Below are 26,737 nucleotides of genomic sequence, written 5' to 3'. Positions count from 1 at the left end.
ATTTTAAAATTAAAGTTCTTTTCTATATCCTTTTCAAAAATTGATTTAACTTTCAAAAAGCCATAAATGAAGATGTTTTTGGGTTACCACATTCCAAATTTCCAAACTCATTTCGTACCATAATTCCAAAATTACCCTCAAAATTTCTAGACCTAATTTTGGGATGTGACACACTCTTTATACTCTTATACTATGCAGGTAATCTGGTTAAGTCATTAAGAATAATTCCATCATATTGATTAGGGCATCATGTATATTTTTATCCTAATCGCAAATTAACTCGTTCATCGACACTAATCTATTCCTTTTAGAACTTAACCTTAATCCTAAGATAAATTAAGGTAATCAAATTAATACGACTTGATGATCAAACATGCAAATTAAATAAGTACAAAATTGAATAAATAATTAACATAAATAAAAATAATTGAAGAGATAAATAATCAATCAACTAAGATGTAATCCATCATCATCCGAGGAAAATATAATTTAGTTCATTTGAAGTTAGAAAACATCGCAAAGAGATACTCATAACAATCTTGCATTAATAAAATGTAAAAGAAAGAATCTAGAGAGAAAATATATAAAGAATTTGTACTAAACTCTCCGGATCCCCTTTTTTCATGCCTTTGCAAGCTTAAAGTTTCCTTTATGTGAAAAAGTTTTCTTTTTGCCTCCAAGTAAGTTCTTACTCTTATTTTTCTTCAAAGTTTTTAATCACAAAACCCTTAAATTCTTTTTTTATTATGGTGCTCCATTGAATAAATAATTGTAGTGGAATGGGTTATTGGTGGAATAGAAGACATCTTTTCACCATCTTTTAGTTTATATTCTATCTCTTTCATTCTTCATTTCGAGCCTCAATGGAAAAGAAAAAGGAAAATAATAATTAATTTCGACCTAACCCTAAAAATAATGAAAAATAAATAAAAATGTAAATAAAATATAATTAACCAAAAATATATAAAAACTAACCTAAAAGCTAGAAAGTACTCTTAATATATTATGAAAATTATACTAAATAACTGGCCGAGAGTTATCATCTTAAACTACAACCTCGAAATCATTAACCTTAGTTAAGGCATATGTAGAGGTTAGACTATAGGACTCAAATAATGGAAATGAACCCAACACTTTAAGCCTCAACCCGAAACCTTAAAACTATTAATCCTTAAGTCTTGACCCTTGAACATCGACTTAAGTCTCAAACTTAATTTTAAACTTCAACACCTGAACTTTGAATGCAACCGATGAATCTCAAACACCTATCTTCAAACCTCTAACTTTGAACATAAAACTTAAATCCTAAATAAAAATCTTAAACATAAAATCCTAAACTCAAACCTAAAATCTTAACTAATAATCCTGTTTCTATCCCAAACCTCAACTTTTGACCCTAGCATTATATCTTTAGACAATGTGTAAGGAAGGAGGTAAGGTAGGATCCATTTTCGTCCCTTTGTATTGTCTTCTAACTTTTTTTAATATTTAAGTATTTTTATATTTAAAATAATAATAAAAATATTTTGACCCAAAATTTATAATTTAATTATTTTTATTACAATCAAAATAATAATAATAATAATAAAACTCTTCCCTTTAAACCTTAAATCTCAACTCAAAATTAATGTTATATAAATCGAATCAGATCGATTAGATGGATGAAGAATCAATTCAAATATTAGTTTTGAGAATGATTTTGAACCAGTTGATTTGGAAATCGGTATGAACTGATTAAATCGAATAAAAAAATTGATTGAGCTGAATTTTTTAATTTTTAATTGAATCGATTGAATTGATCAAACCGAATGGATTGAATTGATTAAACCGAAGAAAAAAAATTGCCCAAAATCCTAAACTATTGAGTGTTTCCTTTGAGCTTTAAATCATTGAGTTTTAACTAGCAACGTAACTTGGAAATTTAGTATTGAAATAACTTGATTATATGATATTTAACATTTTGGGTGTAGTATCGAAATTGCTTGATACCACTTTGGGTGTAGTAGCGTTCATCCCTGGTTTTCTACAGTCCTGAAATGGTCTACTAATAAAATTACTTGACTAATAAAACTGAAAGCCTCGCCTCCCCTGTTGGTGTTTTTCATTTTTATATAGTTTATTGGCGTCTTCGAGTCATCATCCAGTCTGGGCCACCCAAAGGAGAAGAAAGTGGGGAGCAAGAGATTCAAGATTCGATATAATCTAAAAACTTGGATTCTGATCTGAATCGAAGCAAGCGGATCCATGAAACCCTCTTGTTCCTTGTGTTTCACATAAAGTAAGATCTCAACAAGCCTTTGATTTCATCGTTTTCTTTTTATTTTCTCTTTTTTGGATTTGGGATTGGATGGCTTCAAATCCCAATCCTCAACCGCAAAGTGGCGGTGGTGGCAGCGGTGGGTTTGATTTGAACAAGCTGTTTAAACCCAGTTCTAGCCCTATGTTGCAGCACCAGCATCTTCAGAACGTGAACGTGACAGCAACTTCTCCAAGTCCAACTCCAAGTCCTAACACTTCAAACCTTACTACATCCCCATCTTTCCCAGCCCAATCCTCAACGCCGCCTCCACCGCCCTATTTGACGCCTTCTTCCTCTTACCCTCCGCCTACTGGGCCTTACCCTTTCCACCACTACCTTCCTTACCCTCCTCCTCCTCAACCCCAACACCCTTTGCATCCTCATCCTAATCCTACTGGACCCATTCCTTATCATCCCCAACCCCAACTCCCCACCCCTCCTACTTCCGGAAACGACATTTTGATGGCCTTCTTTGGCACTCAAGCTCAGTCACTAGCTCCTGCTCCTGTCCCTTCTGCCCCGCCTCTTAATATGACTGTCACCCCATCTGCTCCTTCGCCCTCTCCCTCACCTGCCCGACTGTTGAGCAGCAAGGTCCCGAAGGGCAGGCATCTCTCTGGGACCAATCTCCTTTACGATATTCATGTCAGGCTACCCAGTGAAGTACAACCCCAACTTGAGGTCACTCCCATTACCAAGTACGCATCTGATCCTGGCCTTGTTCTTGGTCGTCAGATTGCTGTTAATAGGAATTACATTTGCTATGGTCTCAAGCTTGGGAATATACGTATCCTCAACATCAACACTGCCCTCCGGTCCTTGCTTCGTGGCCACACTCAGGTATATATCTCTTTATACCCACTTTTCTATTATCAAGTTCCTATTGTGAAACATCTTATTACCAGCTCAACCTTTTCATTCATTTTGTTTCTCCAAATATAGAGAGTAACAGATATGGCTTTTTTTGCTGAGGATGTCCACCTTTTGGCCAGGTACTCTTTTCTACTTATTTCATGGGATAAATTGACTTCATTTGTGTCATCAAAAAGTGCTCATCTTTCATTTTCTGCAGTGCAAGTGTTGATGGCCGGGTTTTTGTATGGAGGATCAATGAGGGACCTGATGATGAAGATAAGCCGCAAATTTTTGGCAAAGTTGTTATTGCCCTTCAGATCGTAGGGCAAGAATCATCAAAACATCCACGAGTCTGCTGGCATCCTCACAAACAAGTAATAAATCGGTTTGTATTTGATGTTATCAGATAGTAACTATTATGCCAAGTCTTTGTATATCTTCTATAGTCTTGCTTTTCCTGTCCATATTTTTTTTCCGTGTTGTAAATGTTCAACAAATATTATCTAACAGGAGATTTTGATGGTTGCTATCGGAAATCGTATCCTGAAAATTGATACAATCAAAGTTGGAAAACTTGATGGATTTTCAGCAGAGGAACCTCTTAATTTCTCTGTTGATAAGCTTATTGATGGGGTTCAGTTTGTTGGCAAACATGATGGTGAGATTACTGAGTTGTCAATGTGCCAATGGTTGACTACCCGTATAGCTTCAGCTTCAGTAGATGGCACGGTTTGTACTTACTCTTCTCCTTATTTACTGATTTATTCTCTCTATTTTAGTTCTTAATACAGTTGCTCCTGGAAAAAAATAAAGAAGGAAAAATTGAAAGTTGAATGATTGTCATATCTCTAACACAGACAACCTCTTTGAAGTTCAATGGTTTTACTACCATGACAGAACTTGACATGTAAACCTGATAATGTTTTATTTCCATCTAACATGATGGTTGTAGTGATGCATGTTGAGCCATTTTAACGCATGTAAAAGGTTTTTGGCTGTCCAAAGCGATTTTCTCATTATGACCATAAACTACTATTAATGCGGCAATACTGCAAATCAAGTACCTGACAGCTATTGACATTTAAGGCCCAGAAAATTGAAGTTTTTGGTCCGACTTGTGCAGTTGTTCCATTAAGCAGTATGCTTAGATTCACAGCAGGCCATATGTATTCATTCTTCAATTTGGTAATGATATTTATGGAAACTGTAAATTTCTGTGACAGGTGAAAATTTGGGAAGATCGTAAGCCCATACCACTTGCAGTGTTGAGGCCACATGATGGACATCCTGTTTACTCGGCAACATTCTTGACTGCCCCACATCGCCCTGATCATATTGTTCTTATCACAGGAGTAGGCCTCTGTTTCTTTTCCTTTTTAGATTGTCTTTACCTTTTTTATAAAACATTTTCTATGACCATATGAAGCTTTTGTGATTTCGACAGAAAATTACTTCTGCTTTTGTGTTGGTAATGTGGCATAAATTCTCTTCTCATTATGCCAAGTGTCTAATTTTCTATTGTCTTTTTACCTATAGGGCCCACTAAACCGTGAAGTGAAGATATGGGCCTCTTCAGGTGAAGAGGGCTGGTTGTTGCCCAGTGATGGTGAATCATGGCAGTGTATGCAGACATTGGAATTGAGGTGTTCTGCTGAGTCTGAGGTTGACAATGCATTCTTTAATCAAGTTTTGGCACTGCCCCATGCAGGCCTGTTTCTGCTTGCAAATGCCAAGAAGAATGCTATATATGCTGTACACATAGAATATGGGCATAATCCTGCAGCTACCTGCATGGATTACATAGCTGAATTCACTGTCACAATGCCTATATTGAGTCTCACGGGAACAAGTGATAGTTTGCCAGGTGGAGAATATACTGTCCAAGTCTACTGTGTTCAAACACAGGCTATTCAGCAATATGCTTTGGACTTGTCTCAGTGCCTACCACCACCCCTGGAAAACACAGACTTGGATAAAACTGATTCTAATGTTGCTCATGTTTCTGATGCCATGAACTCTGATGGTTCTGCTTCTCAGGAATTATCTCATGGATATAAACCAACTGAGAAGACTATAAACTACAGTAGCTCTGAAAGCGCTGCCATGGCGAGCTGTCCACAAAACGTAGCTTCTTCAGAGGTTACATTCATATCTGAGAGTGCTGTGTCTGGCATGGAAATTAAGCCAAGTGCTTTGCTGTCTGGTAGTAGTGCTGAAAATGTGCACATTGCAACACCTCCACTTCCATTAAGTCCAAGGTTATCATGGAAGTCTTCTGGTTTTGGAAATCCATCAAGTGTTGATCATGTTAACCGCTCAGCACCTGATCATTCTGTTGATCACAAAGTAGACACGGTTAGAGAGAATAATGTTGAAGTGCCCTACGCAGGTGAGAGCTTGCAGAAAGGTGAAGATATTGCAGTGTTCAAACATCCAACCCATCTGGTAACACCATCAGAGATATTGTCTACCGTGTCTTCATTGACAGAAAATGCACAAATCAGTCAGGCTATTAATGAGGGTGAGGCAGCAATCAAAGATGTGGTCAAGAATGATGCTGAAAGCGTAGAGGTAGAAGTTGATGTTCTTGGTGAGACTAAATATTCACAAGTCTCTCGTACTACAGTTGGAGATAACAAAGAAAAGGCCTTCTACTCACAGGCATCAGATCTTGGCATTCAGATGGCTAGAGATTTTTGTGTAGAAAGTTATGGCATTGAGGGAGCTCAACAAGCTAATCACTTGGGTGTTTTGGTTCAAGCAGATAGACTAACTAATGCTGGTGATGGGGGTGACCAGAATGTGATTAAAAATGCCCCTCCAAAGGTTGGTGAAACAGACACTGCCATCACTGGTTCCCCATCTCCAGCTTCTGCTAAAGGGAAAAAGCAGAAGAAGAAAAATTCTCAAGTATCTGTCCCATCTTCCCCTTCAGCTAGCCCATATAATTCCACGGATTCATCTAATGAACCAGGTTGCAGTTCTGGGGCTCTGTCAGCTGATGCTAATTTCCCCCAATTGCTGGCCATGCGGGATATGCTTGAGCAGGTAGTTTTTTAAAAAATACAATAAACAACTTTTTGAAGAAAGAATCGTTTCTCTTAGAATAAAATTGAAGAATCTCCTCTTTAAACACGCTTATTTGTGTGTGTTAATGTTTGTGGTATAGTCTTCTTACTATAATGTTTTTGTTGCACCAAGCAGTCCCTTAGCGTGCAGAAGGAAATGCAGAAGCAGATGAATGCAATTGTCTCTGCTCCTGTTAACAAAGAAGGGAAAAGACTGGAAGCATCCTTGGGCAGGAGCATTGAGAAAGCTGTAAAGGCAAACACAGATGCTTTGTGGGCCCGTATCAAAGATGAAAATGCAAAACAAGAGAAGTTAGAGAGAGACCGCATGCAGCAGATAACAAATTTGATCACCAACTGTTTAAATAAGGACTTGCCAGCCATGTTTGAGAAATCCTTAAAGAAGGAAATAGCTGCAGTTGGCCCTGTTGTGGCTCGTGCTATTAGTCCCACTCTGGAGAAAAGTATATCTTCTGCTATTACAGAGTCATTCCAGGTAAAAACAAAAATCCAAATTCTGTTGACATATCAGATTGTTTTGTGTCCCATAAGACTGCAGTGGTCATTTATTTGGACAGAGCACCATTATAAACGATGACATGATAGGAAATGCAGCAATTATATCCTATGGGAAATGCTAACAGGTGCCTCTTGGCTTGGTTCAATGTGATATTTATAGTAAGAATTTTATATTTAATATATTGTTTTCTGTTGAATTTATGATACTGATGCGTTAAAGAAAAATATACCTAAACACTCTTTTGTTTGGGGAAACACATGCTAAATAACACTTTAACTGATCTTAAATAGAGCTGATCTTATTATTGAAAATATGCTGTAAAGTTCGTTCTTGTCCTATCTTCTACCTTGTTTCTGGGTAAATTTTGGTGAAGCCTCAAATGTTTCTACACAATCTGTTGCTGTTCATCTTTCAGCTTCATTCATAAGTAGTGAATTTTGTCCTCTAAATGCAGTAAAATGTGGTATTCAATTGCCTTAAGCCACTAAAATTGTGTTTGTTATATTAATGGGGTTTTTAATTGGGTATTTTGCAGAAAGGCATTGGGGAGAGGGCAGTGAATCATTTGGAGAAGTCAGTCAGTTCAAAACTTGAAGCAACAGTGGCCAGGCAAATCCAAGCACAATTTCAAACTACTGGAAAGCAAGCACTTCAGGTGATTTCTTGTTCAACTATTTTCTTTCTTATGTAGTTGGTTGTTTTTCATTATTGAGCTGATTTGAACCTTGCCATGCTTTTCTTTTTCCCTCTTTTACAACTTGATAATGAAGGATAATTTATTTCTAGATGATAAAGGTTTATTTATAAGAATTTAGATAGCTAGGATTGGTGACTGTATTCTTGTTTGGCAAATAAGAATTCAAATTACTTATGGACAGTTCTAAAAGTAATTCATAACCTTTCATAGAGATGTCTACCTTTATTGTAAAATGCAATTACATGTACTGTCCAATATCACCAAATTCAATAGATCAATTTTACCTTACTAATTGTATGAGCTTCCCTTATGGACTGGTAGCAACTCTAAATTCCATTCTGCATAAAATTCCTGTTCCTATTTTTCCCTCTAGTTTATGTTGATATAGGTGGTTGAACTTAGACTACTCTGATTTAAAGTTGAATAGTTGATAAGAGAGGTGGGTGGGGTGGGGGAATAGACACCTGCCTAGTGTCTCCTAAGGAAAACTTTTTGGCTTTAGAATCCATCAGATGAATGTCCAAAAACTGTGCTGAGTTTTCTAGTTATTTCTTTTTGTTTTTAGTCTCTAATGGTCATCCTCCCTAGTGACATTCTGCTAACTTTTTCTATTGGAATGAATGTTCATATATCTTAAAATTTAAAGTTGGATAATGTTGCTGATTAGAGAAATTCTGGATTTGTCCACAGGATGCACTGAGATCTAGCTTGGAAACTTCTGTTATTCCAGCATTTGAGATGTCATGCAAATCAATGTTTGAGCAAATTGATGTCACATTTCATAAAGGGCTAATAGAACACACAGGAACTGCTCAGCAGCAATTTGAAAATTCACATTCTTCCCTTGCTGCTGCTCTACAGGTATGGTAGATTGTTGACAGTTCAGTGGTTTCTCTCATTGTGACTTAATTCCCACTTTAATGTATTAAAAATGTCAAAGGTTACCTTTCTTGTAGCATAACTATGATAAAATATAATTAAATATCCTTCTCATTTTATATACTAATTTTACTGGGCTTGGTTACAGTTGCCAACTTAATATCTTTTCTTGGACAAGTTGCATGAGAGTATTTTAGCCCTTTTTCTTTATAGCTAAGATTGAATGATTTTGCATAATGAGTTGCATACAGCAATAGAGGTTGCCTTTAACCGAACATATTCCGGGAAAATCTTATTGCCAGCTTAACCATGTGTGCTACCAAGATAAATTCTGAATGGGAGATTCTAGGAATATAGTATCCTAACATGGTTCTTTTACACTGACATGCATAGAATTGAACCATAGAAGGATGGCCTTTAATATTTATGGAGAGTATTAGGCTTTAGGGTACTAGACTTCTTTGTTCCCAAGAGCTTTACATCATTAATGGATGATTGTTTCGGGAATATAATGTCGTTACCAGCCAGCTTTAATGATGTCCAATATGATGAAACGTACAAAGGCAACCTTTCCTGTTTATGCAAAGTTTTTGCCTGTATTACTGACTTTGCTGGTACAGCTAACTCTTTTAAGATGACCTGCTTTATATTTGCAGGAAACTATTAAATCTGCAACTTCAATCACACAAACCTTCTGGTACAGCTAACTCTTTTAAGATGACCTGCTTTATATTTGCAGGAAGCTATTAAATCTGCAACTTCAATCACACAAACCTTAAGTGGTGAACTGGCCAACGCGCAACGAAATCTTCTAGCTATAGCAGCTGCAGGTGGCAACTCCAATGCAGGAAATCCCTTGGTTTCACAATTGAGTAATGGACCACTGACTCATCTGCATGAGATGGTATGCTCCCCTCTCTCTGTTTCTCATGAATCTGACAGTCACTATCCATCTGCCTCACACCGATGTTATACGTGTACCGCAGCCTGAGGCACACTTAGATCCAACTAAAGAGTTAGCAAGATTGATAGCTGAAAAGAAATATGAAGAAGCATTCACCTCAGCCCTGCATAGAAGCGATGTCTCTATAGTTTCCTGGTTGTGTTCTCAGGTAAGTTCCAATAACTAGTTGTACTCTTTGACATTATTTTCCAACAACCCTTGTTGTGCATGACAAGAAAACTCTTTGAGACCTGACATTGGTCTGATCTGAATTAACCAGGTTAATCTGCAAGGGATATTGTCAATGAAACCATGTCCACTGAGCCAAGGAGTATTGCTGGCACTTTTTCAGCAACTGGCTTGTGATATCAACAAGGAAACAAGTAGAAAGCTTGTATGGATGACTGATGTAGCTGTTGCCATAATCCCCTCGGATCCGACAATAGCCATGCATGTGGTATCAATCTTTAGACAGGTGTCTCAGATTGTGGATCATTTACAAAGCATGTCCACGACATCTGCCTCAGAAACCGCCAGCATCCGGGTTCTTAAGTTTGTCATAAACAGTGTGTTGAACTGTAAATGATTTTTGTGCTAATTTTTGCAAGAAGATTTTCCCTTTTTTTTCCCCTTTACATATAGAAATTTAGGAACATACGGTGAAAAAGGTGGATATTTCGTAAATTCAGTTGTATGTTTCAATGTGTGAAATAGTTGAGTTTATTTGTTTATCAATTTTCAGATTCTGGCCTTTTCATGTTGAAGTTTTTTCGAGCTTGATATTTTCTCAGGTTTGATTCTTTTCGTGTTTAGGATTCAGGTTCTTTCTTTTTTCGGATTTGGATTTTTTTGGATTCTATTAAGTCTATGCCAAGGTTTATTAATGGCCGAACGGTTTTTAATTTAATTGATTTGTACGATTTAATTGAATAAATTATTAAAAATAAAATCTATATATATATTTAAAAAGTAGAGAAAATCAGTTCAATGGGTGTAATTATTGGTTTAATTGATTTTTTTTAGCTCGGTTTAATTGATTTGACAGATTTGACAAATTAGTTCAATCAGTTTGTAGGTTGGTTGATCCAACCTTTTATTTTAAATTGATACCTTAATAGGTTCTTGAGTCATTCAACTAGTTGGTCCAATTTGGTTATGAAACGTGGCCTATGCACATGCACTGCACTGAAATAATAATAGTTGATTCAATTAGTGCATAGATTTTATGCACCATTAGTTAGTTAATAATAAAATGATATATCATTAATGTTGTAAAACAAAAAAAAATTGAAGACTTTAAAAATCAATATAAATAACTTTATTTTGAAAATAAATATTAATAATAAATATTAAATCAAACCTATAACCCGAAAGAGAAATAAAATAATTATAATTAATATTAAATTATGTTTAAATAAAGCTAAATGTATTTATTTTCAAGTTCTTCAATTTTTTTTTAATTTTACTCTAATGATTGATGTGTCTAGGGTGAGCGTTCGATCGAATCGAGTGAAAAAATTTTGAGTTAATCGAGTTGACAAGTCCTATTTATCATCCTTTTTTCGAATCAAGTCGTGTGAAATGAAATTATTCGAGTTAAATTAAAAAATTAAGCATGTCAAATTAAAATCTTGTTATAATATAACTAATTTGATATTAGAGCACATAAATTTGAAACCATATATATTTGAAAACTTTTTCAAAGCAAAATAAGAAAAAAAAAGATACTTTAATATGTTTAACTTGAATCATTAATTTACCTATTTAGGTCCCAAAATTATTGTTTTAGAAATTTTTAAAAATTTTAACTTTCTTTATATGTTGTTTAAAAAATTTAAATTTTTTATTTTTTAAATATAAATTTTAGAATTTTTATAAATATTTTGAAAATTTGAAAATTATTTTATCTTTTTTTTGTAATTTTTGTTAAGAGATACTAATTTGCTCATTTTCAAAATTGATAGGGATCAAAGGGGTATTAACACTAATCTATTACTCAAATTGTAAAATTCAACCTGACTCGAACTCAAGTTGACTCGAAAAAATCGAATAACTTGATCAATTCGATCAACTCGAAATTCGATTTTTTCAATTTTTTAGAATCGAATCGAATTTTGCTTACCCCTTAATGTGTCTGTATGAGACGTATGCACTGATAATGCATTAAATAATAATAATAATAATAACGCTTTATTACCTAATTGATTTCCAAATTATACCCAATTTTCATAATGGTATTTGAGGTATTTAAAAAAAGAGTGGTCAATAAAAAAAGTGAAATTAGAGTATAGTTTAAATATTAATTTAAAAATTAAGATATGGCTAAGGGTGATTTGGGCAATGCGAACCTGAATTGATAAAAACAAACTTTGATCCTAAAATAGGATTTTAATAGACAATATTTTAAGTTGTGTGCACTCAATTTTCATTTGTCTATCAAATATAAACTTAAGCAACCACACCAATTCCTGGCTGCTCACCAATCTTTGTCTAATTGTTCGTTCATTTATGGCCATATCACAGGTCAAGGTGTCTTCATTCTCTGTTTCTATTTTATTTTATTTTTATACTAACCTTTTCTTTTTATATTTAATTTGAAATATTTTAAGCCAAACATTTAATAATTAAAATATGATTAAAAGGAATTATTAAAATTTTAGATAAATATCTTATCCTCAAAACATTTATGACGCAAAATAATATGAATCCATCGACAAATAATTTTATATTTTCAGGTATAATGTAATTAGCGACGAAGTTAGAAATTATCTTTAAGAGGTTGAAATTGAATTATGAATTTTTTTTAAGAGTTAATATGTAATTTTATCATTTTATTAATTTATATCTTTATAATTTTGAGGATAAAGTACAATTTATCCATTTACTCATTTATAAGCTTATAAAATATAAATAAGTTAATGTAATATTTTTTCCAGGTGCCACCCCTGAATGTAATTATCTAACATACGAAAATAATTAAAACACCGCATAACAAAAATAAATACAACATAAATCCCACACAAATAATGGCTGAGGTCCTAAAATCTTAATACTCTAGGTTTGACTTCCATCCTACACAAATTATGTCCCGGCTTAAATCCCACTATAGGTGGGTCATCGCCGAGATCTATTTTGGTTTGATTCCGAATATTAGTTTGTTGCGTTTTATAATTTTATTTTGTCGTCAAAACAAAATTTTGATTTTGTAAATCAAAATTCAATTTTTTTTCCTCCAAATAGATCAAAAATTGCGGAACCAATAATATTTTTTCCAACAGCAACAACAAATGCATAGCATATAAGTTTGATCTTTTGGTAAGTGATTGACGAAAAGCTGGAATAATTAGGATAAGAATGCAATTATTATGTAACAGTACCACCGTTGTTCTTTCCTTTGCTTAAAAGCTACCAAAATGGGTAAGTAAGCATTTAAACGTGGGCTTGGCCTCTTTGTCCTATATCCATGGTCTAATTGTGGTTTTAATCCTTCTATTATACTGAAAAATTGGATTTAACTCTACTATTTTAATTTGACATAATTTGGTCCTTTATGTTTATAATGTATTGTTAGTTCCCGTAGTTAAATTGAAAACTTGAAATTTTCTCTTTTGTTTTTGTTATTCAATCTTAGTTAGGGTTAGATGAAAACCTGATCAACCGTATTTAATTATTAATAAATTTACATATCAGTTGAATACTTATTTTTTCTAAAAACTCCTTGTCAACACCGTAATGAAAGCAGTTAACAATACTATCAAATTGGACCTACTAGTAAAGTTATAGGAGTAGAGGAATCATCTATTGAATGTTGGGTGGATGTGGGAAAGGACTTGATACCAAGTATTCAGTTGACACTAATTTTGGGTTTAATCATTGAACAATAACTTTGTAAGATCGAAGTGATGGTTGAACAATTACACCATTAAACCACCGATTCAACAATAATTAGATAAAAAATGGATTGAACCCTCTATTTTTTTTGTCTCAATTTTCAATTTTTGCTAATTGATAGCAATTTACTTTATAGTTAGTTATATACCACTAGTTTAATTGATCAAATCACTGGTCCTTAGTTCAATCTGTTTTGAAAATACTTACCCTTTTCCTCATAAAAAAAGGAGGCAAGAACCAATTTATGTGAAATTAAAGTAGAGATTAGTAATTTGAGCATTAGTTCAGTTGGCATTGTTACTGTTACAATAATATAAAGATTATGACTTCAAGTGCACTTAAGCATGCAACATTATGGATGGAATTTAGATTTTGTATAAATTAAAGGAAATGGAGGGATCAAAACTCAAATTTTAGTATAGTAGAAGGACTAAACCAGAATTAGATATACTTTTATATTAAAATGTTTTGTGTAATAAAATATTTTAAACGAGGAGAAGCATAAAAAGGAAGGTTTCAACGGTTTCATAAGTTAAAGAACAATATTTTTGGCGTCTAAACTCCTCTCTTCCCCTTTCTCTCCTCCATTATCTTCTCTTTCAAGGCTTCCTTCGTTTACCACTATTACTTTTCCTACTCGTTGCTTAGACTAGTATTTTTTTCCATTTATATATTCATTTTTCTCATAGACGTTCGTTTATAACAAGAAATTAGATAACAGTGCGAGAGACAAACACAGAGAGAGAGAGAGAGAGAGAGAGAGAGATCTTTGATTGATTGATAGTTTTTTTATTATAGATTTAGATTTACAGAGATCAAAGGAGGAGTGAATGGGCAGCAAGAGAACAGCGGAGGAGAACAAGAAGAAAGGAATTTTGCAATTAGGAAATTACGAATTAGGGAGGAATCTCGGCGAAGGAAATTTCGGCAAAGTTAAATTGGCTAAGAATCTCCATTCCGGCCTCACTTTCGCCGTTAAGATCCTCGAAAAGTCCAAGCTCATTCAACTCAGCATCGCCGATCAGGTACCTTCCTTTCTTTCAATTTCTTTCCGATTGATGTTTGTTTTGGTTAATTTCTGCTTGTGATTGTGTTCTCTGATTTCTGTTTATGGCATTTTTCAAATTACAAATTTCGAAAAATCTTGAATCTGGAAACTTGCGCAGATAAAGAGAGAAATCGCTACTTTGAAACTCCTCAAACATCCTAACGTGGTTCGCTTACACGAGGTATGTCCTTTTTGTTTATCATATCTCAATCATTTGTGGTGTTGTTGAATGCCGATTAATTTATTATTTTACTCTCTGTGATAAACGCATTTTCTTGTTTGGACTTTTGATTACGTGGTTAAAAAAGATTAAATTAATTCCTGATTTTGTGCCGTAATTTTGATGGATAAGAATCCATTAGTACTCTGCTTTCAAACTTCAATTTTGTATTGAAGTTTGTATCCAAACAACTTCCACCACCTATAACCGGAAATGCAGCACCATAGATTTAAAAAAAATAAAAAATGGACCGTCCAATAAAGTTATATAAATTTAATAAAAAAAATTAGAGAACCGGTTAAAAATAGATAAAATCAACATCTTTGTTTTTTCTTTTATTATGAATTTTGGAATTTTTGACAAAAGGAATTTGAGTTGCATATTGGTTTTTTTTTCATTAAAATTTCCGATTTTTATTTATTTATTATTAAATTTTATAATTATTATTCATTTATGTTTTAAGATTTTTCAAGATGATTAAACCAATTTTTTCCCCAAATGGTTGAAAGTTTTAATTTTCCCACTTATTTTAAAGTCGATTTTTTAAAATTATTATTAATCAAAGTGAAACTAGGAATTTCATTTAATGGGCGTAGATATAATTATAAAATTAAAAACAAATGTATTAAAATAGCTTAAAGTAATTATTAATATTTCATAAAAACTAAAAATGTCATTCTTTTATTTAATGAAAAGTTAAAGAAAAGAACATCAATTTAATGTTTTAATTTTTGGGGGCCTGCCTGCCCCCTTCTACACCCCGTTATTAATGTATGTTTCAAATTTGTCTAAATGATTGAACTTGTTAGATCGTTTTATTCAAAAAATTTATTATTTTTTAATTATTATTAATTTATATTTTAAAATTTATAAACCATTCTAATCCATCTATCAAATCAATTAAATAGAAAAATAAAAATTTAATCCTATGATTTTATTTTTATTTTATTTTTTCTAATCATAACAATCGCACTCATATGATACAAGCCTTGATCAGACAACCTGCACCAGATAAGAATTGGATTGCCTCGACTATATTTGACGGGGTATCAAATTGGACCATTCTTCCGTCTTAATCCACTTTACTTTACCACACGGATCATTTTTCTTCTTTTTTTTTCCCTGACCAACTAAAACAAAATTATCGCCCACTCAAATTAAGCCACGTGTAAAGAAAGTCACATCACGCTTTAGTTATGCACGTGAACTACATGTCTCATCTGAACCTCATACCCATAAAATCTGGTCGGTTAGTTACTATTTTTTTAATCTATATTATTTATTTATTGCTACCGTCGCTGTTTTTACTATGGACCACAAATACGTGACGGTGAGATACGCAAGCGCTAGCCACATATTTAAAACCTACTCTTTAATTTTTAAATAGGAAATAGCCAATAGGAGAATGGCCAGCAGGTCAAGTGGGGCCCATTTCTCTCGTTATAATTATTATTTTCACATATATCCAGTTACACGTTTTCTCATGACTTTGATTCCTGTACTTATGAAAACATCTGTTTGTATTTAAATATAAAGTAGAGTAAATAATATCTGGTACAATACATTCGTAGCAACATAAACTAGCCAACTACTGGTCAATATCAGACTTATTCTAAACGAGTCTAAGGGGGAGTCGAATTGAAATGCCAAATAGGGAAGTTTTGTATACAATTAAAATTTATTATTGATTATAAAATTTTCTAATAGATGATAGAATCAACTGGTCCGATTAACTTTTAATATATATGTATATTTATTTATTTTTTAAATATATAAAATATAATATTTTAATCAGAATTCCAATTCAACTTTTAATTTATTTAACTAATCGATATTAAATCAGGTTAGTTAAATCAGTTAAGATCTAAATCAATCGGTCAATTAAAGTATAAGTTTAATTAAATTTACTATCAAGTCTTGAAAGATTTAAGTAAGTTATAAAATTTTTCTACTTTGTATTTCAGAAATTTTTTTATACAATTCCAACTACTACTTATAAATCAGAAGATAATATGTACTTAAGCAGACTTAATCCATATTCTTCCTTTTGTTGTAAAAATAACAGAGCCAATTGATTCAATTAGCTTAATTAATAGTATCTGATGTCATACTTTATGAAAATTGAAAAATTAATCTTTTGAGTAACACCACTAAATCTTACTGTTAAATTAGTAAAAATTTGTATTTCAATAATTTATTTGTATTGAATTAATATCATCAGTCCCCCACCAGCTGGTAGCCCACAACAATCACCACTTATTTTTTCTGGGCAATTTCTATTTGTCTACACAGTAAATAACAAAATAATTAGAATCATTAAATCGAATTTTGGGGGCCGCAATTATGTATTTGAACCCACCAATTTTGCAAGTGGTAGGCGTTTTCGTAATGGGTGTCATTTTCTTCACTTGTTTTCTTGGTTAATTTTTACAACATATCCTAGGCTCTATGTTGTTATTTTATTTACATTTCCACCAGGAAGAACAAAAAGAATTCATTGATTAATTTGTTGCAAAACTAATGCTAGAATCATAGAATGTGATTTAGGTTCATATGATTTACGTAAAAATCTAAGTATTCCATGCCATTCCATTAGTCAATAAAAAAGGGTAAAGGTCAACTTGTTAAATCATCAAAAAGAACCGATCCCTTTTATCCTAATGTTTTGCTTCTAGATTTTGACAATGTATGTGATATTTGTCCTAATGTTGTTAATCTCTTGTTAATGATGACAATCACAATCATAAGATTAAGAGTGGTACTTAGTTGCTGTAATGATGCCTTTGCTTTATAATAAACATGCAGGTGTTGGCAAGCAAAACCAAGATTTACATGGTCCTAGAGTACGCAACTGGAGGGGAATTGTTTGTCAGAATTGTAAGGGACTTGTTGAAATTACTTTTAGGGGTCCTTTCTGCTGCAATAATATTATTTAGTTTACATTGATTTGTTTTGCTTAGCTGCTTTTTTAAATCATGTACAGGCATCCAAAGGGAAGCTATCAGAAGCAGAAGGAAGAAAGTTCTTCCAGCAATTAATTGATGGTGTTAGTTATTGTCACAACAAAGGTGTTTTCCACAGGGATCTTAAGGTCCTTTCATTACCTCTAAACCTATCATATATTTGATTTGTTAAAGCATTAAACAAAGGTCCTTTCATCACCTCTTCTTTCCATTATTAATATATATGTTTATTTATTTCAGCTGGAAAATGTTCTGATTGATGATAAAGGGAACATAAAGATATCTGATTTTGGCCTTAGTGCATTGCCTCAACATATTAGGGTACGTAAAGTGCTCATCATCTAAAAATGAAAATCACCCAAAAATAATGATATTCTTCTATTTTTAATTTCGTTTTCAAAATATTTTCAGGAGGATGGCTTACTGCATACAACATGTGGAAGTCCAAACTACGTCGCGCCAGAGATTTTGGCAAATAGAGGGTATGATGGTGCCACTTCAGACATATGGTCATGTGGTGTCATCTTATATGTCATTCTCACCGGTTATCTCCCTTTCGATGATAGAAACCTTGCAGTTCTTTATCAAAAGGTAATCGGATTGTGCTTTTTTCTTTAAAAAAATATTAATTTCCTTTATGTGTAACCCTTTTGTGAGATTTGGATTTCAGATTTTCAAAGGGGATCCTCAGATCCCGAAATGGTTGTCACCTGGGGCTCGGAACATGATAAGAAGGATTCTTGACCCAAACCCTGAAACCAGGATAACAATGACGGGTATCAAGGAAGATGACTGGTTCAAGCAAGACTATACTCCTGCTGTACCTGATGATGAGGAAGAAGATATATATATTGATGATGAAGCTTTCTCAATGTGTGAAGTGGTATGTACAACCCCCCCTCCCCCCAATATATATAATCTTTGATGAGTCATTTGTTTGCAAGTTTTGAACATAACGGAGAGAAACACTATTTTGATGAAGGGTTGTGATGGAGGTAGGAGTCAAGAATCACCTACTCTCATTAATGCTTTTCAGTTGATAGGAATGTCATCGTGCCTAGACCTTTCTGGTTTCTTTGAGAAGGAGGTACCAGCCAAACTAATTAAGGCCTCCTTTCTTTAATGTAAGCACTGTATCATGCAATTATATCTGATAGCAACTAGTTGTTATGAATATGCAGGATGTATCTGAAAGGAAGATCAGATTTACCTCAAATCGTTCGGGTAAAGATTTGCTTGCAAAGATCCAAGACACCGTGACAGAGATGGGATTTCGAGTCCAAATGAGAAACGGAAAGGTTAGTAAACTGATTTATATAGTTGCTTTGCTTAATGCACTGCATTTCTCTGTTTACAAATTAAATGCATGATTGTGAGGCTTAATTTAGTATAGTTTGGTGAATAATGCACATATAAATTGTTTGAAAAGAACCATTATGTTAAAACTGGTACTGTATTAGATTATTTTTAATAGTAATTGAATAAATTATTAGCATTAAAAATATATAAATATGTTGTGAAAATTTATGTAAAAATATAGTTTTAGATTTTCTTTAAAAAATTATTTCATTCTAATAATTCTTTTGTTTTTAATATTATCATCAAAAGTTAAACATATGATTATTTAATGAATATAAAAAAATCATTAAACATTCAAAAAGTGTTTATGGCAACAGCAAAAAAAGCGCGTCTTTTAACAGCTTTTGCTTTTGGTTCAAGAAGCACGAGTTTTTTTGGTAATAGTTCAAAAAGCACGAGTTTTGGATGATAAATTCATCTTGTTTAATACTTCGGCTGCACTTTTTTGAATTTTGATAGCCAAAAGTACTACTTCATATGTTTTTTCCAATATAAATTAAATACCTCTTAGATGGTTTAGCTTCAATCATATATTACATATACCTATATTTATTATAAAGTTTTTAATTGAGAGAGTATAATTTTAACTTGTAAGAGAAAAATAAAAAAGATAATAGAATTTTGAATCTATATTCTTTTAGTTTTTTTTCCATTTATACTTATGATTAACCAAAACTTTAATTATTATTTATATTAATTTTTTTATAAATATATTTATTATGTAATTTTATGGTTGACCCATATCATACATATGCTATAATCTAATTTGGTATATATGCTTGATGGTAATGGCAACAATAACACTATAAAATTTCATGTTGATTTCAGTTGAAAGCAACGCAAGAGCACACGGTCCAAAAACGTCTTGCCAGTCTTTCAGTTGCAGCTGAGGTATAAATTCTCGTGCTAAAATACGAGCAAAATTCGTTGTGAGCTTTTGATTCAAAATTCACTATATCAAAGTGTAATCGTGTGATTAAATTATGCACGCCAGGTGTTTGAGATAAGTCCGTCATTGTACGTAGTTGAATTAAGAAAATCATATGGCGATTCTACAGTTTATAGACAGGTACACGAAAGTATACAGTATTTTGCTCTGCTTTAACCACATATATTTAAATAAAATTAAGATGTGACATTTATTATGTATATAATTGCAGTTATGTACAAAGCTATTTAATGACTTTGGCGATCCTCAGGGCCAAGGCCTGGTGTCCACAGAAGCTTGAGTGACACACAGGTTGGGTTGGCTCCACCAACATTTAAGGATCTCAGTTAGATCTGTGAGCCTTAGAGGGGATGAATTTATTTAGGCTATATATTTTATGGTATAGGTGATGTTTTTTTTTTTTTTTGAACTTTCACAAAACAGAGATTCAAAGTAATAGTATTTATGTCGAGGAAGCAGCAGTTTATGCTCTAGAGACTGCTTTCCGCATGTTCATATTAGATTGCTTATGTTTTATTGGAAATAATTTTCAATTTTTTGAAAAATGTTATATTTTCTGGTGTTTAAATAATTTTATGTAAAATATTTTTTTTGTTTAATAATTTTTCTTAAAATCATGTAGCTAAATAAGCCAACGTATTGTTGAAGAGCACCAATATAAACCTCCTCAAATATTAAGCTTTGAAAGGTTGAAGGGCGCATTACCAAGAATTCGTACTGCCCTTAATGTGTTTTAAAAGTTGTTCATCTTCATGCATTAGATTTTTATGGTAGCCCGAACTTAAATAATTGACATGCCCTATTAGAGGGATATGGTGAGTTGATTGAGTTGTCATTAGTTCACACACAATCTCCAACTCATATCCTCCTCCTTAACCATCACTGTAGGTGATGCAGAAGACCTAAACCCTAATCCCACCATCTCTCTAAACCAATCTTTCTATTTCATTATTTTGTATGGCAGGATATTTATGGGGTCAAATTTCTTATAATCCTTCAAACGAATTTTTTGGTCTTACGGCCTATTAGTATAAAGTCCTTGTGGCTCGAAACAGCTCCTTAAATTCCTCTAGCAACTAATCTAAATTAGTAGCATTCCCCTTCAATGGTGCTAGAAATTTGTTTAGTAACCGAGTTGGGGATTATTGTAAGTACAAGGTCGTAGTTGTTAGAATCAGGCCAACGGTTGGACCGAGAATCAATCGATATACCAGCACAAATAAATGGATTGAATTGGTTGGACCGTAAACCACTTTAAACCGGAATAAAAAAATCAATTGAGCTAACAGTTAAACCATATTTTATAATTTTTCAATAATCTATTTAATTGAAATTGGACTGAGAATAAATGACAACTACCTATCTAATTCTAAAAACCTTTGGACAAGGTTTATACTCCTTCCTATTGGTTAAGGACAAGTAACAATGGAGAAGGTTGTTCGGAAGGAATTAGTTGAGCTGCATAAGGATTTATTCCCTGCCAAGTAAGCCATCACCATTCCGCTGGAACTCACAAAATCCCACATGATGGGTCCTAGGGTAGCCAACCATTGCATGCCTGGTACTAAATCACACCCTGTCAAAGGCTACACTATAAAATTACAAAGTATACGACTTGTGCACTTTCTAAGGAATATTCTGACATTTTTCCTAAGTATAAAGAATGCCTCCCTTCATAATGGTAACATTAAGCTTGCGTCCTTGCCACATGGGTTGTATTTGTCTTAGTGCCTTAGCAAGGTCCTATCAATGAAGTTATGGGTGCTTCATGAATGAACCAGAACACTAACGGCACGTTCAGTTTATTGGAATAAAATAAAGTTGTAATAGAATAGAGTTGTAATCAATAATTAGATTGTTTAGTTGAATGGAATGGAACTGTAATAATATTCTTGTGTTTGGTTGAATAAAATAGATTTCTAATAGCATAAGGAAAAAAGCTAAAATAACTAGAATACCCTTAGTAGAATTTTTTTAGATAGATGTTTGTTATTATTAAATTTTAATAGTATTATTATTAAATTATATTTAATAATAATAAATATTTTAAATATATTTTAATATAATTATTATTAAATATAATTTAATAAAAATAATATATAATTTAATAACATTCTTAATATAATTATTTTTGTATAAAAGTATATTAAAATATTTTTTATTTTTATATAAAATTACATTAAAATATTTTAAATATTTTATTTACTATATTTTAAAACACTATTATTTGAATCCATTGCTTCTATGTTCATTATAGTTGATAGACAACAAATACATTCTAAAAGCTTAATTGTTAATGAATTTAAAATCTTTAAAAATATTTTTGGATTCGAAAATTTCATATCTTTAATCCTTTTTTAATCTAATTTTATTTGTTTAAAAATATATACATTTTATTCTTATTATTTACACCTTCCTTTTGTTTTTAAAAATAATTAATATTAATTGTTAAAAAAATGTTTAAAATTTATATTTTATATATCAAAATATTAATAAAGAGCCAATAATAAATTATTTTATTTTATATCTTTACTAAAAAAATATAACATTAATAATTTAAACATTATATAAATACATATTTTATATCATAACATCACGTTAAAAGTAAACGTTTTATCTATTAAAACTACTTTTTGATAGCAAACTAAACACTTTTAAACTAAATTCTTTAAAGTGTTCATCCTCTTTTGTAACACCGTTATTTCGAATTGTGCCGTAAAAAATAATTTGCTCTTTACTTAAACATAAATATACTAATTTGTCTATTTCTTAAATAGAGATCAAAATACAAGTCGACTCATAATATAAGAGCCCCCATGATAGTTCTACTTTTAGCAATCTCACCGCCAATAATGAAAGCTTTCCATGGCCGAGTTTTATAAGCCGATCCAATGTTAGACTTTATGCCTATACCTGTTACCAAGTTCTATATCAAGTAAAAATTGTCCTCAACAAAAAAAAAGTACAACCTTATTTTTCTTTATTAGCAAATTTCATGAAAAAATAAAGAGAGCCTCTAAAAAAAATTTATGGGGCAAACCAAAGGTACTTCACCTCATTTAAATAAGGAATGACTAAAACCAGTTATCACATTTTTTTCACTTTATTCTTTTTTAAAATGAAAAACCATTGACATAAAAGGGAAGATGGCAACACCATGAAAGTCAACAACAAACTAAAACTTCAAAAATCTTTTTAAGTCTATCATACTCTTACTAAAATGAGCTTCTCTTTTTTTTTTAAAGCTCTCAAGGCTTGAGTGCCAAAGCAAGTCCGACCTTGGGGCTCTTATCGATGGACTCTGTATCCACCTCTCCAGAAATGGTAAAGAGGGATTTCGAGTGCCACTCGTGCTGGATGAGTGCGTTTGCGTTGTCGACATTGTTCACCCGTACCTTGACTGTGGTTAATGGATCTAATGCATGTTGTGTACCCACGGTGATGATGTTCACATTGGTAGAGAAGCAATGGGTCACCTCAGCACCAACAGCAGTGTTGGTCGATGAATTTACAATATGGTAGTAAGATGCGTTAACTACATCACCCTTTTCATTCTTGCATTGACAAACAAGGTACTAAACTTGAGATTATATCATTTGGAATGTTCAGCCGTAGATAGGTATATAGAACATAACCACATGCAAAGCCAAAGAAGCAATGAGGTCTGCATTGGTGAAGCTCAATCACGCGTTGCATTTGGTGAAATTCCCAGTCTTCATGTCGAATTAGATATCGGTACCTAGTGCAATAACATTTGTTCCAAGCACAGCCGAGAAGTTAACTATCGGGTTGACAGTCAATCCAATGCTTGAGCTTATCCCAACATACTCATGCAAATACTGGAGTTCAATCTGGTATACACAAAAGCGAAAAAACAGACATGTCCAACAGCATCTCAAACACATTCTAAGTAACACGTTCTCGCGACAAAAGCCAAAACAAGAAGGAAGTTTCGAAGGATGCAAATTGAAATATGAGATAGAATTTTGTACCTTGTCAGACCTCTGATCAGGGACTCTGAAGCCAAAGATTGCATTTAGCACGGGTGCAGGTTCATCAACTGTTATGGTGGTAAATAACTGATAAACATAATGTACTTTAGTACATCAAACGATTTTCAAAAAGGCTTACGAAAGATGGCAAACATATATATCAACAACAAAGGAATATAAGAAGGTAAAAAAGGAACTACGAACTCAACCAAAGAGATCCTTCAATTGAAAAGCATTTCCGCCAAATAGGACAGGTCCCAAGCAGTATGATGTTCTAAACAATGTTATAAAGCAGAAATTCTCCTGGTTAAAGCTCGAGTTTCAAACATAGAGGGGACAAGACATGATTACTAATTTTATTATAATAGAAGTCGGATGAAGGCCAAAGAATATATGATGGAGGAAAGAGCATCGTATCTAACTTGCAAAAGAGAAATTTCGACCAAGAATTCAAACTTATGCATAAAACTAGAAACCAACAGAAGGAGCAGATGAAGTACTTACATTGGAGCTGGTGTCCACTTTGATATCAATTGTAACATTCCTAAACTTCAGCTGAGTATTAACATTAACCAAGAAAAGATCACCTTTCTTTGTTCTGGCAGAGGTAATTGCCTGAAAATAAAGGGAAAAACAACAAAACAAGGCCAAATTAATTTAAGTTCTCATAGCAGATTGAGAAATCGAACATCTTCCATGATACATTGCAGTTAAAAGATTGAGATAACCATGATGAAATTCAAGAAAAATAGCTGTTATTATACTTCAAAAATTGAACACACACACACACATGTTTGAAAAGCATACACCTTACCTTTAATTTTAGCTTAAATTAAACATTCTTTTTTGTAATTAACATAATTTTACAATAAGACATGCATTTAATATAAAATTAAATATGACAAAAATCACAACTTGAGTTTCACACGACAAAGCATCTCAAATGTATTCTTTAATAATAATTAAAGAAAACATAATCTAGGCAAAAAAACTTTAAACAAACCTAGAAAATATGAACCAAACTTACCACACCAGTGGGAGAGCTAGTGGTCAAAGTAAACTTTTGGTCAGTCTGATAATCCTTGTAAAGAAGATCTATAAAATCCCAAAAATTTAAAAATTAGATATAAATATTACAACTTTAAAGCTTTCTTGTTTTAAAAAAAGTGGTAATTTTATACCTCTGGCTTTCTTGCCGATTTTCAGTGTAGAGGCCAAGACTAGACCTGTCCATGGGCCGGGCCGGGCCCATAAAAAATTTCATCCCGTCTACCAGGCCCGGGCCCGACCCCAAACATAGGCCTAAAATTTTGCCCAGGCCCGGCCCGATGAAAAAATAAGAAGCCCAAGCCCGGCCCGGCCCTGCCCGTTTTTAATTAAAATTATTTTTTTAATAAAATTATAAACAAAGTTAACAAGTTTTTATTCTTTTTAATGATTTCTTCTGTACATTTGTTTTCAGGGTCTAAAGTTCAAATATACCCTTTTCAAATTCAATTTTTATATTTTTATTATTAGAAATTTAATTCATCTCCTTTTCGGATTTTAAAATCCAGATGTGATTGTTAACATTGTTAATTATTTTTTGTTAAATTTGGGGATCTGATTGTTAACAATGTTGTAATAAAGTTAAATTTAACAAAATAATTTTAATATCATTAGCAATTGAATTTAAATTCCGGAAACGTAGTAGGTATCAATTTGAATATTAAAGTAAAACTGAGGTGCCACATTGAAAAGCCTCTGATTTAACTCGGTACCCGACTTCTCTTATCTTAAACCTCACTGAAACACTCTCTCGACTCTCTAGCTTTGTCTCAAAACCCAAAAATTTTCTCAGAAATGGCTTCACTTTCTCTCCAACCCAAATTTTCTCTACATCCAAACAACTCAATTCTCCATTTCCACCCCCAAAACAAACCTCAAATAATCTTCTTCACCAGAAAAGTAAAAATAAAAACAAAAACAAAATGCTCTTCTATAGACCCCCAACAACAACAACAAAAGCAACGAGAAAGTTTCACCAGGAAAAAGAAAAGTGTGACTGAAACTGAGAAAGGAGTTGACCCAGTTGGGTTTTTGACGAAATTAGGAATTACCCATAGGCCTTTATTTCCAAATATAAACATATAAACAAACAAACCCAGTTGGGTTTTTGGCGGTTCGAAAGTTTCGATTAGCCATATTTGATCATACAATCACAAGGATTCATCAACAACAACAACATTAATATAATTTCCTTCCCAAAGTGTCATTAACAAGGAAGATAACATAATCGTAACCATTGATTCAGAAGAAATGAAGTATCTTAAAGAGAATGAAAACGAGGAAACCGAAGAAGATGAGCAAACTCGTACCTGTACCAAACTCCTCGTTCTTGTATGCTTGCTTCTACTTGGCTATTCGAGAATAAACAAACCGACCGTAGGTGGATCGGTGGAGGTCTTGACGGTGGAGGTGGATCGGTACTAGAAGACTGTCGATTTTGGAAATGGGATTTTGGGTGAGGCACAGCACAAGGGTTAGGGATTTTGGGTGATTCTTCTGACGAGGAAATGAAAGTAAAGTATTAAAATAAAAAAAAACTATTATATTTTAAAAATAAAAATATATATATTTAATATATTTTCGGCCCAGGCCAAAAAAATTGTGCCCGAGGCCCGGCCCGTTTTCTAAACGGGCCTAATTTTTTTTCCAAGCCCATATTTCGGGCCTATATTTTTACCCAAACCCTCTCATATTTCGGGCGGGCCTTCCGGCCGGGCCGGGCTGCCCGGCCTATGGACAGGTCTAGCCAAGACCCTTGCCCATGATATTTTGTTTTTTGCTTCGAATTTCAGTGATAAAGAAAGGAAAAAGAAATGAAGTTCAAAACCATAGAGGTGGACAAAATAAATAGGAGAATCCAAAAATTGAAAAAGGCTATCGAGTTGAAGTGTCACGGGGCTAGACCTTTCGTCTCTCAATCCATGCGGCCTTAGGCAATCCGTTCGTCCCAAACTTGCCTAAGTCAGCCTTTACGCCCAAAAGTGAGGATTCTTTAGAACTCCTCCA

At 33.0% G+C, this 26,737-nt stretch overlaps 2 protein-coding genes and 1 pseudogene across 3 annotated transcripts; 2 read left to right on the top strand and 1 right to left on the bottom strand.

Annotated features, from left to right (window-relative positions):
- The first annotated feature begins 1,920 nt into the window (after positions 1 to 1,920).
- On the top strand, positions 1,921 to 9,996 carry LOC107891943 (enhancer of mRNA-decapping protein 4). The gene is made up of 12 exons (XM_016816868.2): positions 1,921 to 3,139; positions 3,242 to 3,291; positions 3,372 to 3,528; positions 3,665 to 3,883; positions 4,378 to 4,506; positions 4,691 to 6,202; positions 6,359 to 6,718; positions 7,278 to 7,397; positions 8,130 to 8,300; positions 9,058 to 9,222; positions 9,305 to 9,430; positions 9,542 to 9,996. The coding sequence occupies exons 1-12, from the start codon at positions 2,348 to 2,350 to the stop codon at positions 9,845 to 9,847; spliced, it is 4,107 nt and encodes a 1,368-aa protein (XP_016672357.1). The 5' UTR covers positions 1,921 to 2,347; the 3' UTR covers positions 9,848 to 9,996.
- A 3,388-nt stretch (positions 9,997 to 13,384) lies between these two features.
- LOC107891944 (CBL-interacting serine/threonine-protein kinase 1) lies at positions 13,385 to 20,241 on the top strand. Of its 2 annotated transcripts, none has more exons than XM_041100347.1 (12): positions 13,385 to 14,177; positions 14,319 to 14,381; positions 17,226 to 17,297; positions 17,404 to 17,511; positions 17,624 to 17,704; positions 17,795 to 17,974; positions 18,054 to 18,266; positions 18,366 to 18,470; positions 18,565 to 18,681; positions 19,571 to 19,633; positions 19,737 to 19,811; positions 19,903 to 20,241. In XM_041100347.1, exons 1-12 carry the CDS (start codon positions 13,983 to 13,985, stop codon positions 19,969 to 19,971), a joined length of 1,341 nt encoding a protein of 446 aa, XP_040956281.1. In that variant the 5' UTR covers positions 13,385 to 13,982; the 3' UTR covers positions 19,972 to 20,241. The 2 variants fall into 2 exon arrangements, with proteins under 2 accessions (XP_040956281.1, XP_040956282.1); XM_041100348.1 differs by having other exon boundaries at positions 13,645 to 14,177; positions 19,942 to 20,241.
- Positions 20,242 to 22,717: 2,476 nt separating this feature from the next.
- On the bottom strand, positions 22,718 to 24,940 carry LOC107892661 (mitochondrial outer membrane protein porin of 34 kDa-like; annotated as a pseudogene).
- Positions 24,941 to 26,737: the final 1,797 nt, after the last annotated feature.

This window comes from Gossypium hirsutum, chromosome D09, assembly GCF_007990345.1.
Source record: "Gossypium hirsutum isolate 1008001.06 chromosome D09, Gossypium_hirsutum_v2.1, whole genome shotgun sequence".
Lineage (NCBI taxonomy): Eukaryota > Viridiplantae > Streptophyta > Magnoliopsida > Malvales > Malvaceae > Gossypium > Gossypium hirsutum.
Note: the sequence above shows the minus strand (reverse complement) of the source record. Positions and strands in the feature narration are given on the sequence as shown.

Bases quoted from the DNA above. Each gene is read 5' to 3' on its own strand.
- LOC107891944 (XM_041100347.1), top strand. From the start codon at position 13,983: ATGGGCAGCAAGAGAACAGCGGAGGAGAACAAGAAGAAAGGAATTTTG. The intron at 17,705-17,794 runs GTACGTAAAGTG...AAATATTTTCAG, and splicing joins CATTGCCTCAACATATTAGG to GAGGATGGCTTACTGCATAC. The intron at 17,975-18,053 runs GTAATCGGATTG...TTTGGATTTCAG, and splicing joins TTGCAGTTCTTTATCAAAAG to ATTTTCAAAGGGGATCCTCA.
- LOC107891943 (XM_016816868.2), top strand. From the start codon at position 2,348: ATGGCTTCAAATCCCAATCCTCAACCGCAAAGTGGCGGTGGTGGCAGC. The intron at 3,292-3,371 runs GTACTCTTTTCT...CATTTTCTGCAG, and splicing joins GATGTCCACCTTTTGGCCAG to TGCAAGTGTTGATGGCCGGG. The intron at 8,301-9,057 runs GTATGGTAGATT...TTATATTTGCAG, and splicing joins CCCTTGCTGCTGCTCTACAG to GAAGCTATTAAATCTGCAAC.